Below are 19,886 nucleotides of genomic sequence, written 5' to 3'. Positions count from 1 at the left end.
TTAATTGATGCTTGTCTTCTTTGTATGTTTGGTGGAGCAATAGGTTGGTCGATTGATAGAGCCTCTACTACTAATGGCTCACAAAAAGTTAAGCAAGTTTGAGCACGGTTAGTAGTTGGAAGGGAATCAATCATTCGATGCTATTGGCACCCTCGATGAGTCTTTGGACTCCCTGGAGGTGTCACATAATAATAATGTTAGATAGGACAGGCAGCCAGGAGAGAGAGGTGCTTCTCACTGTGCCACTAATTGTGTGCATGGTAGAGTTTAGCTGGGTGTCTATAATGTTAGTGTGTGCACTTCTTTCCCAGACAGGGGCAAAATATTCTGCTGTAGAGGATTCAAGGGCTAGTGCAGATGACCTTAGGACTTCTGCACTACAATCCCAGGTTGTTCCAGCAAGCCTTGAAATGATATTGTTTCTCATTTTAATTTTGTTGGACATGTTGGTGATGTGCCTTTTATAGGTTGGGCTTCTATCCAGGCTCACTCCAAGGTATTTTGGGTGAGGCTCGTGTTCTACTATTTTTCCACAGAAAGAATGCTTGAGGTGTCAATTTACCTCTGCATTGTACAGGTGAAATACTGTGGACACAGTTTTTGTTGGATTTGGCTTCAAGTACCACTGCTTGAAGTACTTTTCCAGGATGTTCAGGTCTGTGTTCAAGGTTGATTTCAGGTTGGCAAGGGAGGTAGACTGATGTAGGATCACTAGGTCATTAGCATACATATACTTACTTGAGCTGGTATGTGGTAAGTCATACACATAGATGTTAAAGAGTAAAGGGGATAACACAGAGCTCTGTGGGAGACCATTGTGAAGGAATCTGGGCCTGCTCTTTTTTCCACCAATATGGATCCGGATCTTTCTGTTGGAGAGAATGGATTCAAAAAGCTGGAAAGTTTTTTTTGTACCTTGTAATATTTCCTAGCTTTAGGAGGAGGCCCCTGATCCAGACTGTGTCATAAGCTGATGTTGGGCCAATGAAAGTGGCTCGATTTAAGTTTCTTCTGGAAGCCTGCTTCAATCTGTGTTGTCAGGGCCAGGACCTCGTCACAGTAACTTCTTCCCGGCTTGAAGCCAGCTTGTTCAATCGCAAGTGCTCTTTCAATGAGAGCAATTCCACCCACAAGAACTTAAAGGCGGAGCAAAGCAAGGAGATAGGTCGTAGATTTTTAACATCATTTGGATCTTTACCTGATTCGGGCATGGCAATTATTTTGGCTTCCCGCCACAGATTTGGTAGTTTTCCAGTCATTATAATTTTTGAGAAAAAGCCATATTTGGCCTTGTTGGCCAAGATGTTTTAGAAACTTGGGGAGGATATCATCCACTCCTGCAGCCTTGCCATTCTTGGTGAGTTTTAAGGCTAACTGTACCTCTTCCCGAGATACTGGGTGTACAAGTTCAGGAAGCTCGGGGCCCATCTTCAAGATTTGTCTGATGGAAGATTGCACAGTAATTTTCCTGATAGAGCTGGGATGTGTCTTTGAGGTTTTCAATAAATGATTAACCATTTTGATCAGGAGTTATCTCTGTTGTTTTGTGTGTTGTTGGTTCTGCCAGACCTAATTTTCTCAGAAGTGACCAGCTTTTCTGGCTAGATATGGTGAAATCAAGTTCATGGATGATTGAGATCCATCTTTCCTTTCTGTTTTTATCCAGCATTACCATGAGCTTCAGTTGGGTCTTCAGTCTCTTCATATTTGGCTAAAAGTTCCTCAGTTTCTCTACTCCAGCATGGGATGTAATGTTTTCTGTAGCCTCTAGGAATAAAGGCTTTTGCTGCAGTTTTGATTAGTTTGACATATCATGGATAGCAATTAGGGGTGGGTGGAATTGCTCTAATGGTTTGCTCGATTTGTTTCTGAAATGCATTCCAGTTGGACCTGAGAAGGTTCCATCTAGCGATTGGTGTTCTGCTGATGATTGGGATTGATGCGCCTGTCTCTATTAGTGTAGAACAATGCTGACTATTAAGGAATCTGTTGAGGATGGTTCTGGTTGTTGGCAAAGGGTAGTCTTCAGAGTCTTTATAGACACAAAGATCTGAGATGTAGGTTCTGTTCCATCTGGCTGAGTAGAGAGTGCCATCCTTCTTGGCATCATAAATCAAATACAGGTTATATGTATCCATCCAGTTAACTAGATTATTACCGTCCCAGTTGTTAAAGGAATAGTCCCACATGGTGTGATGAGAGTTGAAGTCACCAACATAGATAGCAGGGTGAGATGGTGGCAGTCCATCTGATTAGGCCAGGATTGTGATATTGGTTTGCAGACATTGTAGATGGTGGTATTTGGAGTATTCTGCATCAGGTAAACTTTGGGTTATGCCCTTGAGGCCAGGCTGGATAGGTTGCCAGGCCATGCTTGGGATGGCAGTTATAAGACAAGAATTAGGTCTGGGATCTTTAACTGAGAAAGTGGCTCCTGCTGTTTTGGAATTTTGGGGCTAATTTCTAGCCGATTTGGTCACACATTTTTTTTGATTTTACTAAGTATAGCTTGTTTAGTGGGAGACAGACCAGAAATGACAACAAGGTTGAAGTAATGCAGAAGTCATATTTCCATATGCCAGCCTGGCTGGCCAAGTGGTTAGCATGTCCACTCTCCAGTCAAGAGGCTGCAGGTTCAAATCCTGCCGTGGGCATGGATGTTTGTGATTGTCTGTGGAAATACTAATGGTGGTGGTCGGTGGTAGATGGCGTTGCGGTCAGTTGGTGGATTGTGAGTGGTGGAAGTAGAGCTGTATAGTAGATGCCCTCCCTCGATGAGTCTTTGGACTCCCTGGAGGTGAAAAATAATAATAATATACTAGTAGTCAAAAGGTGTCACACGTTATTATTAAATTACTCTGGATTAGAGATAAATGTTGAAAGTTTTTTCACTGTTATACTATAAATTAAAGATGCCAAGAAATTATATTCTTGGTTTCATCCTTTATTTCATCCAAGTGTAAGCAAACAAAGTTTGCACATGAAGTAACTTCACAACTGAGCTATAGAAAGTGAAAAAATTTTCGACATTTATTTCTAGTCTAGAGTATTTTAATAATAAGGTATGACACCTTTTGACTATAGAGGTATGACTTCTGTATTACTTCACCCTTGATATCACTTCTGGGTCTGGCTCTCACTGATGAGATCTCAATTAAGGTTGAAACCAGTCTAGAAAGTGGCCCTTCCCATAATTCATAGCATTATACATGTCTGTAAGGATATGTGCATTGCATTATTTGATACTAAGGCAATTGATATGAAGTCATCAGCCTCCATATACAAGTAGCCCAGTTGTGAACTCGTGTGAAGCATTTAAACAACACTTGAATGATGCAATAAGCAGCATGCTAGAATAGTCACAACTGTTGTATGGAAAGCAAAGTCTTGAGTATGAAAAGAAACTGGCTCTGTGTGCTAAAGAAAACCTACAAGAATTCTATATGCTGCAAGTAAAAGAAAGAATGAATGTGAAAGAATAATTCTTCTAAATCCTGATGGTGTGAGGGTTACAGATGCAGAAGAGGTTGTTCAGTTAATGAATGCCCATTTTGTTAAAAGCTATCAACCTGGTGTGCGCAACATTGAGCTCACTGTCACCTCTTCACTAGATGAAGAAATACAGGTGTATGAGGACAAGGTATTAGAGCTGTTGCACAAATTGAATAAGAATTCAGCAATAGGGACTGATGGAATATCACCACATATGCTAAAAGAATGTTCAGCTGAACTGGCCATTCCTTTGACTAGGCTGTTTAATATGAGTCTCAGAACAGGGAAGATTCCGCAGGAATGTATGGTAATTCCATTGCACAAGAGTGGTGCAAAGACCAATGTATCTAACCATCAACTGATTAGTATCTCAGAAGTGGTGGTGAAGATTTTGGAAAAATTGGTTAGAGCTCGCATTCAGAAATGGGTTAACAGTGAATCTCTACTTTGCAATGACCAACATGGGTTTACTAAGGGAAGGTCATGTTTTAGCAACTTGCTCACATTCTATAACAGTGTTACCATTGAACTAGACAAGGGGAATGGATACAACATTATACTTTTGGATTTTGCTAAGGCTTTTGACAGAATACTGCATGGCAGACTGCTGCATAAATTGGAGAAAATGGGTATAGGTTGTAGAATATTAGCATGGATAAGAGGGTGGTTGACTGACAGATATCAAAAAAGTAGTATACAGGGGATGTGAGTCTGCAAGATTTAAGGTAACTAGTAATGTACCATAAGGATCAGTGCTTGGTCCACTGTTATTCAATCTGTACACTAATGATATTGGGATGGATTTGACAAGTGACATACAGCTATTTGCTGATGATGCAAAGATAGGTAGGGTAATCAGGAACGCTGCTGATATGCAGTACTTGGAATGATTTGAATAGGCTGGAATTGTGGGCATGGGAAAAATGGGTGTCAGTTCAGTGTCAGTAAATGTAAAGTCATTCAATTTGGCATGATTAGATATCTCGGTCAACCAGGCCGGCCTGGTTGGCCAAGTGGTCAGCGTATCCACTCTCCAGCCAAAAGGCTGCAGTTTCGAATCCAAGCGTGGGCATGGATGTTTGTGATTGTCTGTGAAAATACTAGTGGCGGACAGTAGATGGCATTGGTGTAGATGATGTGATTCCATGTAGTTTGAGGATTGAGTGTTGAAGATGGAGAGTTGTAGAGCAAGTGACCTCCCTCCCTCCCTCGATGAGTCTGGGACTCCCTGGAGGTGTCAAGTAATAATAATAATAACAATAGATATCCAATGTCATATTATATTGGTAAGATTAGGCTAGAAGACACTGATAAATAAATAAATTCCGTACGATGATACGGCATTTCCTCCTTTATACAGGAATTTATGGTACCATCTAGTCCCCCCAAATTTTATCCGGGCTCCGGAACTGGCATAGGCTGACGAATCAAACCTATGGCTGGGTCAGTATTCCGACTGTAATCCGTGTGTGTCCTCAGACTGGTTTGCCTGCTTGCGGGATGAAAAACACGAGATAAACTGATGGAAAAAACCCTGCTGTCCATGCCCCAGACTGCTAACTTGGCTATGGCTGAGGAAGATCCTTCAGCTCCTCATGTCATCGACAGGAGTCAAACCTAGGACACTCCTTCCCCAGGCATATGGTTGCAAAGCGCAAAGCCACTAGACTAACCGTGCAGACAGAAGAAACTGATGAGGCTAGGGATCTTAGGGTGTTAATAGATAGGAAGTTGAAGTTCAGGGGTCATGTGGCAAAGATTGCAAATACAACTCAAAAGATAATTTCAATCCTGAAATGAACATTCACATGTAAAGATAAGGATGTTATTTTGCCTATTTACAAGGACTTGAAAAGACCTCACTTGGACTATTGTGTGCAGGTCTGGTCTCCTGGTTTCCATTGTGATTCTGATATATTGCAGAGAGTACAAAGGAGAGTGTTAAAAATGATATCAGGATTGTGGAATACTGAGCATGAAGACAGATTGAGAATTTGTAGACTGTAGACACTAGCAGACAGGAGAAAGAGGGGTGATATGATTGAGACTTACAAGCTTCTGAAAGAGTCATACAGGATTTCAATTGATGGAATTTTTCAAGCATAGTGTAGTGCGTGATTGGAATGGATTGCCATTGGATGTTGTGAGTGCAAGCAGTGTGAATGAATTCAAGAATAAGTATGATAGCTGGTGTGTGTAGTATGTGGCCTCCCTCGATGAGTCTCTGACTCCCTGTAGGTCTCTCTTAATAATAATAATATCTTATTAAAGTGGGCACAATGGTGTCTGTTCCTCACACTAAGGTGTCCATTGACTCTTTTCAAGAGGTGTAATATCAGTTAGCTTATGTCAGCGTGGTTAGCCTAGTGGCTGTGCGCTTCGCAACCATATGACTGGGGAAGGAGTGTCCCAGGTTCGATTCCCGTCGAAGACGTGAGGAAGACATGAGGATCTTCCTCAGTCAAAGCCAAGTTAGCTGGTCTTGGGCATGGGCAGTAGGGTTTTTTCTGCCAGTTTATCTGGCGTTTTTTCATCCCGCAAGCAAGCAAACCGGTTCCATGAACACACATGGATCTACAGCCATAAATACCTGGCCCCCCCATGAGGGGGCTCAACTTTCCCTAATAGGGAACAGGGAAGAAAAAGGGAGGAAACGCCATACAAATAAATAAATAAAGTTAGTTTATAGTAGCATGAGATGGCAGCAAATGTGTGCCATACTCCCAACCTGAAGTTCTCAAAATCATTAGTACACATGAACGCAACAATAAATAACAAAAAAAGGTAGAAATCACCTGCCTACTAATTTCCAAAAGTTATGCTAACAGAGTTCCACCTACTCCCTTTTGTGGAATAAAAGGCAGGAGGATTTATTTTTTTGGAATGTAAAGTTGTAGTAATGTAGTTTTTCTAAAAACATAAAGGAGCAGTGAACAATAAAATAACTTGCTATCATGTCTGAGAGGAAAAATATTGAAAGTACTTTATTAAGAATTGCTAAAGTAATATATTATGTTTCACTTCATTAATATATAACAAACATTTAATATAAAGATTCTTACCTTATTCTCAAATGCCATTCCTACTCCTGTTATGCACATCATTAGCACTAGTAAAATTACACCTGAGAGACGAACATCATTAATACCACTTGGATATTCAATAATTCCCACATTGAATAACTGCACAAAACAAAATTTACTATACATATATAAATGAGTATACATATTATACATACATAACAAAGATATTCAAATGAGCTAAATCAAAATCACTGAAATAATTTGACAAGAATATATCATCAGGTCCTCTACCACCATTGGTGATAGAGGACCGGATTACTTATTGGAAAACTATTAGTAAAAATATTATTATTATTATTATTATTATTATTTGACACCTCCGGGGAGTCCAAAGACTCATCAAGGGAGGACTCATCTACAAATATGTCTCTACCACTCAATCCACCAACTGACTGCAACTAGCCCAACGCCATCTATCGCTGACCACCACCACTAGTATTTCCAGACAATCACAGATATATTTTTTTTTTAAAAAAATGTGATCTACAGACTGAAAGGATTAAAGGAGGAAAAAAGAGTATAAGGTTGAAGTACTAATGGAATAACGTATGAAAACACTATATCAAGAAATAATAAAAGAACAGTTTAACAAAAGCAGTTTAAAAAAAAAAAAAGCAGAACTGAATGAAAGCTGAAAAATCTCTAAAAAATAATAATACTAAACAAGTAGCATATGAAGTATTGGTGGACAAAGAGAACATTTGAAAATAAAAGAGATGGACTCCTTGCTACTCAAAGGACATTTAAAGTAATGGTAAAAAAAAAAAAAAGTAAATACATAAATCTAATGGAGAAAAGAAGTATAACAAATATAAAACATTAACCTCTTAACTAATTTTCTGAGAGAAAGATGACCAAAAATATCTAATTTTTTAATTATTATAATTGATACACAGTCAAAACAAGATATCATTTAAACAACAATTTGACCGGTGATAAAGAACAATTCAGATTCTACCCAAGAATCTAAGAATAGTCTGTCAGGTAGCGTTGTAAAATATGGACTGTTCCAAGTAATGTTTTTTTTTGTAGATCACATGGGGTCACTTCTTTGATGTTTAATTCCTGTAAATGATTAGATAGCTTCTTTGAAATTGCACCAAGTGCACCGATAACTATTGGGATGACTTTGGTGTGTTTAAGCCACAGTCAGCCAACTTCGATTTCCAGATCTCAATATTTAGTAATTTTTTCCAGTTCTTTGTTGTTAATGTTATTATCACTGGGTACAGCAATATCAATAATCTAAACCTGTCAATGTTCGATAATTGTGATGTCAGGTCTACTGTGTTTCAAATGCCGATCAAGTTTGTATTCTAAAGTCCCAGAGAATTTTTGCTCTTTTTTTTTTTTCCAATACTGTCTCTATTTTATGCTGCCACCAGTTATCAGAAGTAGGAAAGCCATGTTTTTGCATACATGCCAATGAGTTATTTTGGCCACTTGATCGTGGCAGTATTTATAGTCAATTTGAGCTATCTTGCTGCAGGCACCGATTAGATGTTCTACAGCAGTGGTTCTTAACCTGTGTTCTGCAAACTGGTGACAAGTGTTCTGCCAGTGAAAGATGTCACATGACATCTTTCAAAAACATTACTGGCAATATTAAAACCTGTACTACATCAAGTTGTAAATATGGTAAATTACATCAAGTCAAGATCTTTAACAGCATGCATTTTTAAAAAAGATTGCATATCTATGGAAGCCAAGCGCGAATCTTTGCTTTTGGATGCTGAAATAAGATGGTTATCCAGGGGTAAAGTGCTATTCCTAATTTTAGAACTTAAGAATGAATTATTGGCCTTTTTTCAAAATGAAGGTATAGACCAGGGGTTGCCAAAGTCATTTGCTCGTCGACCCCTTCAAGCGTTTCTTGACTTTTTATCGACCCCTTATATTTTACTATTACGTAATTATAATAGGACAAGCAAAAAAAGACGTTTATGTGAGTTTTTAGATTGTTTATTTTATAATTACAGTGTTTATTGTATGTATAATATAGTATATATTATTATATTACTATTACTATCACTAGTAATATCACTGGTATTACTAGTGATATTAATAAACTACTGGTATTAATATCACTGGTATTACTACCAACGCTGCTCAACTCTTCAACATAGAGAAGTTTAGTTTGTGAATGAATAACGATTGAATTATAATATGTATGTTGATGAATTTTAGAACATTAATGCTCACTTGTATGTTGATGCGCAAAAATGAGACTGGGATCGAATTCTTCTAAGTATCAGTAAATAAGAACCACGCATGTGTTGCAATCTCGCTCCCACTGTGCCGGCCGGCAGGAACCACCAACATCCGTTTATTGGTAAATACGTCATTTTGGCCTACTTGATTGGCCTCAGTAACTATTTTCATGACCTTACTCCATCTTACAGGTCCTATTCATGGACCTGTAAGATGGAGGTACTGATCCCACAATTCACTCTTAATTGCGTTGTCATTACCTCCATGTCTTTTGTCATGGAGTAATCCAAGTTAACCGAATTAAATATTACCCATACAATGATGTCCTATATTTTTCTGTCGACCCCTGAACCCGAATCGATCCCTAACAATGTCATATCGACCCCTTTGGCGACCACTGGTATAGACGCTTTGTAAAATGTTTCAAAATGATATTTGGTGTGTTAAAATGGCATATTTAGCCAATATTTTTAATTAGTTTAATAGCGTTAACACGAGTATCCAAAGGAAAAATTAAAATATTTTGACATCCACTGACAAATTGTCAACTTTTCAGAAAAAAAGTATCTCTTTGGAAAAACCACATATCAGAAAAAAAAAAATACAGTAAATATGTTTCCTTCACTCCATAATAAAAATATCGAGGGAATTATTTCCATTATAACAGAACACTTAACAATATTGTAAGAAAAGATTTCAAGTTATTTTCCTTCCTTAAATACACACAATTATGACTGGATATGACATCCATTTGGCACAGTTAATACATCGAGTTGTGAATTTTCATTACAAGAATAAGAACAATTGTCAGCCTTGTCAATGGGATCGTACTCTAAAAATGAAATTCTCTGAAATATCTCTTGAGGAATTTTGGATTTTTGTCCAAGCTGAATACCCAGCTCTCTCCACAAGGACACTGAAAATTTTGTTACAGTTTTCAACATCATATTTGTGTGAGCTCGGTTTCTCAATATTAACCAATATAAAAACTGAAAAGCGTGAAACACTTACTAATATAGACAAAGAGATGAGGATAGCTATATCACGTATTAGACCTGATATTGCTGAAATCTGCAAAAGCCGAGAAGCTCAAGTATCGCATTAAAATGTTCCATTTTTATAAAAGGTAAGTCCATGCATATTTTTATTGTTAGTTTCATGACCCTAATGCTTTTGGTGTTCCCCAAATTTTTCTTATAATCAAAAGTGTTCCGTGATTTCGAAAAGGTTAAGAACCACTGTTCTATAGTTTCATCTTTCTGATCGCATAATCTGCATTTGCTGTTATTATTGATGTTCAAAATTTTTGCTTTCATTGCATTAGTTTGTAATGCTTGTTCTTGAGCTACTAGAATAAATCCTTCTGTTTCTTTTTTAATATATCCATATTGTAGCCATTGCCACATCTTTTCACATCAATTTTGTCCTCAGTATCTCGAAAAAATTGGCCATGCAAGGGTTTATTTTTCCAGTGCACATATTGGTTATTTTGTTGTATTTTTTGTAATTGGATTTGTTTCCTGTTGCTTTTAGAAGGCCCTCTTGTGTAATTGCTTGAAGAATTGGCTCAGAGCTATTGTCGATGTAACTTCTTAAACTAATTTCTTCTTCCACAGTCTGTCTCACTTGTAGCAGACCCCGTCCACCTATTCTCCTTGATAGGTACAACTGGTCAACATCACTTCATAGATGTAATACATGATGCATAGTCATTAATTTCCTAGTTTTGCGATCCAGTTTATTCAAGTCTTCTTTGGGCTAGTCTATTATGCCAGCTGTGTATCGGATCACTGGTATCCAAGAATTCATTATTCTAATTGTGTTTAATCCATTTAGTTCTGTTTTAAAAATATTTCTAACTCTTTTGATGTATTCTGATGATGCCTGTTGTTTAACTTTCGAGTGGAGAATATCACTGCCTTCTAATATTCAGTTGACTTCCTACCATACCAGCTTTGTTGATTATGTTGTCTAATTCCATATTTAATTTACCATCTTCAGTAAAAATTGTGCCTAAGTAGCTGAAATGTTTTACTTGTTCTATAAGTTTTCCATTCACAATGCAGTTGATATCATATTTTCAATGTTTCTGCCTATATTCACTGCCTTTGTCTTTTTAATGCTGACCTTCATACCATATCTATTACAAGTTATTCAATTTAGTCAGGGAATCTTTCAGACTTGTAGTGGATTTATTTAGGAGTATAACATCATCAGCATAAAGCAAAGAGCTGAGATTAACACCTCCAATATTGATATTAGGTTTAATATCATCATTACTAAATTTACATCAGCTTCGTGCAATGATTATTACCATTTTTTATCTTGTGCTACCTGCACAATGCCATCCCCATCCAGATGTGTGTGACGAGGTGTGTTAGTAGAGGATTTCACAAAATCGTACCAACTTGGTGCGACCATAAAGGATGTAAATGAGTCTATTAGAGAGCAAAAGGAAAGGGTGAAAGAAATGATTGTTGTGGCAGGTACGAATGATTTGAAACGAGATAAAATGGAAATGATAGAAGACCTAAATGAATTGTTTGAGGTAGCAAAAGAAAAGAATGAGAGTTACAATGATTAGTCTTTTGCCACGGTATGACAGTGAAATGTTTAAAAGGAGGGCCATAATTGCGAATGACTTTATGCGTGGGTTATGTATGGCGAGTGGTGTAGAATTTGTGGACGTGTAGAGTGAGTTTGATGGGCGAAAGGATCTATATAAGATGGATGGCTTGCATTTGAATGGTTACGGTGTAAGAAGACTTGAGAAAGTTTTGCTGAATGTAGTGGATGTACAAATTCAGGGAAACTAGATTTGTTAAGGGGGGGGGGAGTAGATATACAGTCCTTAGGGAGGCAGTTGAATGTAAGAATGAATATAATATGCTAGAGCAAATAAGGACAACAAACCAGAGTGGGATAGTTAATATAAGGCATCAAGGTAGGGTTGGGGCTAATGGGGGTCTTAAATTCATGTACACTAATACTAGGAGTATTAGGAACAAGAAGAAAGAGTTTTTGGCCATGGTTGGCACTTCCAGGCCACAGGTTATTGGTATTAGTGAAACATGGCTGACTGTAGATGATATAGCTAGTGGGATTGAATGTGATGGGTATAGTGTGTTCAGGAATGACAGGGAGAATAAAATGGGGAAGGAGTATTGTTGATGATAGCTGATGAGCTGCAGCCAAGGAGAATAGAAGTTGAATTGCAGGATAGAGAAAAGAGCACATTTGAGGCCATTTGGTGTGAGATTGTGGCTAGCAGAACAAAATATACAATTGGGTGCTGCTATAGACCAGGCGATGGAAAAGATGGTGGGGAAGGTATGCACAAGCAAATAGAAGAAATGAATGGAAGGAAGGTAATTATTATGGGAGATTTCAACTATGGTCACATTGATTTGGACACGGGAGGAAGGAAGGAATTGGATTTAATGCGGTTATTAAGGGATAACTATCTGCGACAGCATGTAATGAAAAATACTAGGGGTCAGAGAGTGCTTGACCTAGTAATTACATCTGAGGATTTGGCTGTAACAAATATGACCACATTGCCACCAATTGGTGAGAGTGATCATAGGGTCTTGACTTGGGAGGTGGCTAAAGGCGTGGAATTTACAATTAAGACAGGGTACATGTGGAATTATCAGGCTGGAAAGTATAAGCTTAGGAGTTTGATTGGTTCAGTGCCATGGCATGTACAACTGCAAGGACTAGAAGTTGATAGTGCATGGGAGGCAGTTAAGAAGTGTCTGCATGAAGAAATGGCTGACTGTATACCTAGAGTCCGAATAATAAATCAAGTAGGGGTTAAATGGATGAATAACACCATTAAGCTTGAGCTGCAAAAAAAGAAACAACTATGGAGGGAATTTAAGGAGAAGGGTGACCGGCAGGTACAAGAACGGTATAAAGCGCAGGCCAGAAGGGTTACGAGTGTGGTAAGAAAAGCAAAAAAGGATTACGAAAGAACATTGGCCATGTAGGCTAAAGAGAATCCTAAACAGTTTTTTCGATATGTTGCAAGTAAAAGGAAAAATGTATATGGCAGAATGATTTTAAAGAATCCCGATGGTAGGGAGGTAACTGAATCAGTTGATATAGTTGAGTTACTGAGTGAGCACTTTGCAAGAATATATCATCCAGGTGAGGACATTGCAGAAATGAATGAACCAGTAGATTATACGGGAATTGTGGTGAAAGAAGTGGAGGTGAGTAGTCTATTGCATAACCTCAATGTCAATACATCTGTGGGATTGGATGGTATACCAGCTCGTGTCGTACGAGAAGCGGCTAAAGAATTGTCAGTACCCTTGACCATTTTGTTTAATTTGAGTCTCGGGTCTGGGTTAGTCCCGAGGGGGTGGAAAGAGGGGAAAATAGTTCCACTGCAATAAAGGAGATTCCAAGACTGCTGTTGTAAATTACCGACCGATTAGCATATCAGGAATCATTGTCAAGGTTTTAGAGAAATTAGTCAAAGAAAGAATACAAGATTGGATAGATGAAAATAGGATATTGTATGGGGGACAACATGGTTTTGTGAAGGGTAGATCATGCCTCAGTAACTTGCTCACATTTTATAACACAGTGATGGTTGAACTGGATAAGGGTAACGGGTTTACAGTGATTCTACTGGACCTTGCCAAGGTCTTTGACAGGATACCACATGGAACCCTAATCAGTAAACTGGAGCAGATGGGGATGGATATAGGGTTGGTGAGATGGGTAGGAGGGTGGTTGATGGAGAGATACCAGAGAGTGGTTTATTCAGGAGTGGAGTCTAAAAGACGGCTTGTGACTAGTGGTGTGCCACAGGGCTCTGTTCTTGGACCACTGCTTTTCAATTTGTTCATCAATGATATAGGTAAGGATCTGAAAGGAAATGTGATGCAAAGTTGGGTAGAGCAATTGTGAGTGCATGGGATGTCAAAATTTTACAGGATGATTTGGATAGTTTGGAGGACTGGGCGAGGAAAAATGGATGTCAATTTAATGTAGAAAAGGTTATGCACTTTGGGGTTAAAAGAATAGCAGCAGTATATCACATTGGTGGAACCATACTCCAGGAGATTGATGAGGCCAGGGATTTGGGAGTGTTAGTGGATAGGGAATTGAAGTTTAGGGTCCACATCGCAAAAGTGGCTAAATCAGCTCATCAAATCACTTGGCTTCTGAAAAATACTTTAACATGCAGAGACAAACAAGTTGTTGTTCCTCTGTATCGAGCCTTGATAAGACCCCCATCTGGACTACTGTGCCCAGTTATGGGCACCAGGGTTTCTTCGTGATGCGGAGGAAATGGAGAGGATCCAAAGACAAGTGACTAAGATGATAGCGGGTCTGTGGAATGAACCTTATGAGAATAGGTTGAAGATTTGTGGGTTACAGAAATTGGTCGATAGGTGGACGAGGGGTGATATGATTGAGACATTCAAATTACTGAAGGGTTTCGATAAGATTAATCCAGAAGATATTTTTGAAAATAGGACCGGTGGTGGGAGGACTATGGGCCATGCATGAAAGCTGGGCAAGAATGTGGTTGACAAGGGTGTAAGAGCTAGGTTTTTTACTTGGAGAGTGGTGAATGAGTGGAATAAGCTTCCAGAGTCTGTTGTGGGTGCTATGACCGTGAATGAGTTCAAGGCAAGGTATGATAGATACTGTGTGAATGTTGAATAGTTGTTCTTGACATGATGTTAGGGCCTCCCTCGATGGTCTGTCGACTTCTTGGAGTTGCCGGAATAATAATAATAATAACCTGCAGGGAAAAAAAAAAAATGGCAGCGCCATTGTCATTTCATGATTTTAATTTAGATTTCAGTCATTTCGTTAAGTGTGTGGTCTGTTATATGTATTCTTTCGATTACAGAAATGATTTGTGGATGTTTAGCATGGATGGAAGAAGGGTGTGTGCGAAGTGTGAGCTGAACAAGGAACTGGTGAAATGCAAATATGAAATTGATGACAGAAAGTGTCAGTAACGAGAATGTCGTGGGGAACATGAGTGCACGTTAGAAAGAGAGGCGAAAAAATGTTAAAAAATCAGTAAAAAGGAAAAAGAGTGATTTGAAATCCATAACGGATGTTAAAAGCGATGAAAGTGAGGCGAGAGTGGCGGAAGGAAACGAAATTGAGAGAACAAATGAAACTAGAAATGGCATGATGCAGAAATCAAAAGTGAAAAAAAATCGAAAGAATGAATGATAGCGAAAAAGGAATGAATGATGGCAAAAGTTGGACGCATGTTGGACTGAAAGTACAGAAACAAAAAAAGATGAGTAAAAGTGAGAAGAATGATAGCGAAAGTTGGATGCATGTTAGACCGAAAGTATGGAAACAAAGAAGGATCAATGAGAGTGAAAGTGATAAGAATGATAGCGAAAGTTGGATGCATGTTGGACCGAAAGTACGGAAAAAAAGAAGGATGAATGAGAGTGAAAGCGAGAAGAGGGGGTTGAGAGTCAGAAAGATTGAATGATAGAGAGAATGTATCGCGAGATTCGGAAGTTGAATTGGATTGGATGAGGCAAGAAATCAGATGGATGTGGAATGAAATTAAGAGACTTTAGGTCAAAACTATTAAAATAAATCATGATGGCATGAAAGAGTTAACGAAAGAGGAGAAGGCATTGTATGGCAACTCCATTATTAAAGGTGTGCTAGAGGATAGAATACACAAGGTATGTTTTCCAGGCGGTAAAATGAGTAGAGTGATTGAGGCATTGGATATGAGGCAGGAGCGAGCATAAAGAGTTAATAGTATTAATTGGTATAAATGATTTGAGAGAGGACAAAGAGCGTGTCAGAATGTATATCAGGAGGCTGCTTGGAAGGATAAAAGAGAATAGTGTGAAAGGAAGGGTAGTCAGTGTGTTGCCTAGGTATGACTGTGGTGAAATGAAGCAGAGAGCAAGGATTATAAATGATATGCTGGCTGAAATCTGTGAGGAGATGGGAGTATAGTTTGTTAATGTGTGGAATGAGTTTGAGGGACGAAGGGAGCTGTATGGGAATGATGGACTGCATTTTTGAGTAGTTATGGTGTGAGTCGCTTGGAGAGACTGCTGCTGGAAAGAGAGAGAATGAATCAGATCGAGAGGGGAGTGATGTGGAAGAGCAGGAGAGTAAGACAGGAGAGACTGAAGAAGTGGATATGAATGGGGAAGTGAGTGGTATGAGTATAGAAAATGAGAAAATGGGTGTGTAAGAGGAGTAAGGAAACGGGGAGGCTCAGGGTGGACAGGGGTACACAGCATGAGAAAGGTGGATGCTCCAATCCCATTCCTTTCCTGCCTACACATGGTGAGGGCATGTGTAGGTAGGAAAGGAATGGGATGACCAGGGATCAAGAGGAAACAGTTGAAATTGAAAAGGGTTTTAAAATGAAGAAGCAGAAAGGGAAATGGCCCCAGTCTAGTATGGAGAGATCACATCGAGTGAGTGGTATCAGTGGAACTAGCTATAGATTCAGAAATGAGCTTTTGTGTTTGTATACCAATGCCAGAAGTATGAGAAACAAGGCAGATGAAATGGTTGCACTAATTGTGTCTGTTCACCCAAAGATTGTCGGAAAAAGTGAGACATGGTTGGAAGAGGACGGCATTCTGACAGGAATAGAGATGGAAGGGTATGATGTGTTTTGTGAGGATAGAAGGGAAAAGGGAGAGGGAGTGCTATTCATGATAGAGAAAGAGTAATGTCCATACAAAGTAGAGATGCAAGATGGAAATAGTGCCAGTGGTTTTGAGGCAGTATGGTGTGAGATAGAGGTGAATGGAATCAAATACTTGGTGGGATGTTGTTATAGACCTGGTAATGTGGATGGTGGTGATAGTGAAATGTATAGTCAAATTAGCCAAGCAAATAAGAAAAGGGTGATTTTAATTATGGCAATATAGACTGGAATGAAGAGATAGCAACTGGAAGTAAAGAAAATGAGTTTCTTGAGTTTTTGAGGGATAACCACCTCAGACAGTAGGTAACAGTGGGCACACGAGGATTAAGGGTCTTGGATTTGGTCATCTCATCAGAGGATGTAATTATAAATGAGGTGTCAAATCATCCACCAATTGGTGAGAGTGACCATGAGGTGATTACCTGGGTCGTTGCCAGCAGGACGAGGATCCCTGTGAGAAAAGGATATATGTGGAACTACAAGGGGGGAGGGATTATGAAGAACCCAGGAGACAGCTTGCGGGTGTAACGTGGAAGTTAGCTGGAAAAGAGATCAATGCAGCTTGAGGGATTTTCAAAAACTTTCTAGTAGATGCAATGTCTAAATGTATTCCAAGGGTGAGAAGGTTAAATAAGGTAGGTGTGAGATGGATGAATAAAGAGATTAAGCATGACATATATAGAGAAAAAGGGCATTGTAGAGGCAGCATAAGAGAAGTGGAAATAACCAATTTCATGAGGTCTACAAAGACCAGGCAAGGAGAGTGACTTGGTTGGTGAGAGTAGCTAAAGAGAGGTATGAACAGCAGTTAGCTAATGAAGCCAAAAAGAATCCTAGGGAGTTCTTTCGATATGTAGCCAGCAAAAGAATGAATGATTATGGAAGGATGACATTGATTGGATAAAATGGTATAAAGACAGCTGTTGCAGAATATGTGGTGGCGATACTTCATGAGCAGTTCATAAAGATCTTTCAATCTTGTGAATGTGACTTCATGGAGAGATTGAGAGTAATTGATGATGTGGAGGAGAGACTGACTGTAAGTGAACAAGAGGTGTTTGGGGAGTTGAGTAAACTAGATGTAAATAAGGCTGTGGGACTTGATAATATATCACCGCGTATTCTGAAGGAATGTGCCAGAGAGTTGACACCTGCCTTGACATATTTTTTTAATACGAGTCTTGCACTTGGTCAAGTTCCTACGGAGTGGAAGGAGGGCAAGATTGTGCCACTTCATAAAGCTTGTGAGAACTAGGATCCAGAGTTGGGTTGACAACAATGGTATTATCTTTGATGGACAGCATGGATTTGCTAAAGGGAGGTCATGTTTTAGTAATCTAATTACAATAAAGTGACTGCTTCCTTGGACAGTGGAGAAGGATGCACAGTAATATACTTGGATTTTGCAAAGGCTTTTGATAGAGTACCTCATGATAAGTTGACAGTCAAACTAGAGCAGATGAGGTTGGATATTAGATTAGTGCATTGGATTGGAGACTGGCTATCTGATAGGTATCAACAAGTTGTGTATGGGGGTGCGATATCCAGGAAAAGGAAAGTCACTAGTGGAGTGCTTCAGGGGTCTGTTTTAGGGCCATTACTGTTTAACTTGTATATTAATGACATTGGCGAAGATTTGGATGGAGATATTCAATTGTTTGCAGATGATGCAAAGTTGGGACGAACCATAAAGAGTAGTGAAGATGTTTTGGCCTTACAAGAAGACTTGAATAAATTGAGTGATTGGGCACAGAAATGGGGATGTGAGTTCAATGTTGCAAAATGTAAGGTTTTAAAATTTGGAAAACAAACATGGGATGCAGAATTTATGCTTGTTGAGAATATATTGTTGGAGGTAGAGGAAATAAGAGATTTGGGGGTGATAGTGGATAAGGATCTAAAATTTAGGGGATACATCGCCAAAATTGTGAAGACACAAAGGCTTCTGGGAATAATGCGGAGGACACTGACATGTAGAAGTAGGGAGATTCTTGTTCCGTTGTATAAGGCTTTGATTAGGCCACACATGGACTATTGTGCCCAGATTTGGTCACTGGGTTTTCAGAAGGATGAAGAGATGTTGGAAAGGGTCCAAAGGCAACTGACTAAGGTAGTTTCTGACCTCTGGAATGTCGAGTATGAGGAAAGATGGAGAAGATGTAATTTGCAGAGTCTGGTGGGGAGGAGGAAGAAGGGAGATATGATAGAGACCTACAAGTTGGTAAGGGGTTGTTATAAGATCAATGGTGAAGAGGTTCTACAGAGGATAGTGGGAGATGAGGGGAGAAAAAGAGGACATCCATGGAAACTGTATAAAGAGGGTGTGAGTATAGGGGTGAGAGTCAGGTTTTTTTCGTGCAGAGCTGTGAATGATTGGAATGCCTTGCCTGAGAGTGTGGTGTCTGCAGGGAGTTTGAGTGGGTTTAAGACACGGTATGATGAGATGTGTGTGTGTGATAAATGAACCTCCGATATGAGTCTTTGACTCCATGAGGTCTTGGGGTAATAATAATAATAATAGATTATCAGATGATGTTATTTAAACTGGAATGGATGGTGTTAGGATAATACATTAATGTGTTTAACAAGTGACTGACTATCTTTATAATGGAATAGTATCATGGAAGAGCAAAGTTACTAATTGTGTGCCACAGCAGTTTGTTTTGGAGATGTTACTCTTTCAATTACATATTAATGATATTAAGTTAGGTTTAAATAATTTTCATATGCTTTAAAGCTGGAAAAAATATGAGAAATAGAGCAGATCTCCAGGATTTCAACTGATTGTGAGAAAAAACACGAGTGGGCTAACAGTTCAAAGTTGAAAAATGTAAAGTTTTTATTGTTATTATTAAAATTAGACTTCCACAGAGTCAAAAGACTCATTGCAGGAAGTCATATTGTCACACACAACCTCAATGAACCATGCCTTAAGTCATTTACCATCTCTACACTTGCCCCACTTTCGGGTAATGCATTTCACAAGGATCTATACCTCACTTCTCTGCTCATGCATGCTTACCCATCTCCCTTCATTCTATGAAAAACCTCTTTCACATTTCACTAGTGATCAACTTATGTCTCAATCATGCCCACCTTTCTCCTATTCATAAGACTCTGAAAATGGAATTTCCTCAATCTGTCTTCACATCCAACATTAATGGCTCACCTTAGTGGGTCTTCTCTGGACCTTCTCTAATGAATTAGAGAACATCCAGAAGTGACCAAATCTGCACGAAGTAATTCACATATGGTCTGATCAAGATCTTATACAATGGGACTAGATCCTCTTTACTTCTACATATTAAGGTCCTTATCATTGTGATTTTCTCACTTTATCAATGTGACCACTAAACTTCAGGTGAAAATATATATGCGTATGTTCTCAATCATCTAGTTCAATCTTTTTGTTCATG

The 19,886-nt window shown here is 38.9% G+C and overlaps 1 protein-coding gene across 1 annotated transcript in view; it reads right to left on the bottom strand.

Annotated features, from left to right (window-relative positions):
* LOC150099699 (solute carrier family 12 member 2-like) overlaps positions 1-19,886 on the bottom strand; it is a 497,862-nt gene that overhangs the window by 412,130 nt on the left and 65,846 nt on the right. Inside the window, exon 5 of the mRNA XM_090403480.1 lies at positions 6,555-6,674. Within this exon, the coding sequence (XP_090259606.1) occupies positions 6,555-6,674 (120 nt within the window). The remainder of the gene's footprint in view (positions 1-6,554; positions 6,675-19,886) is intronic.

This window comes from Typopeltis vanoorti, chromosome 14 (assembly GCF_054136105.1).
Source record: "Typopeltis vanoorti isolate ZY-2024b chromosome 14, IOZ_Tvanoo_1.0, whole genome shotgun sequence".
NCBI lineage: Eukaryota > Metazoa > Arthropoda > Arachnida > Uropygi > Thelyphonidae > Typopeltis > Typopeltis vanoorti.
Note: the sequence above shows the minus strand (reverse complement) of the source record. Positions and strands in the feature narration are given on the sequence as shown.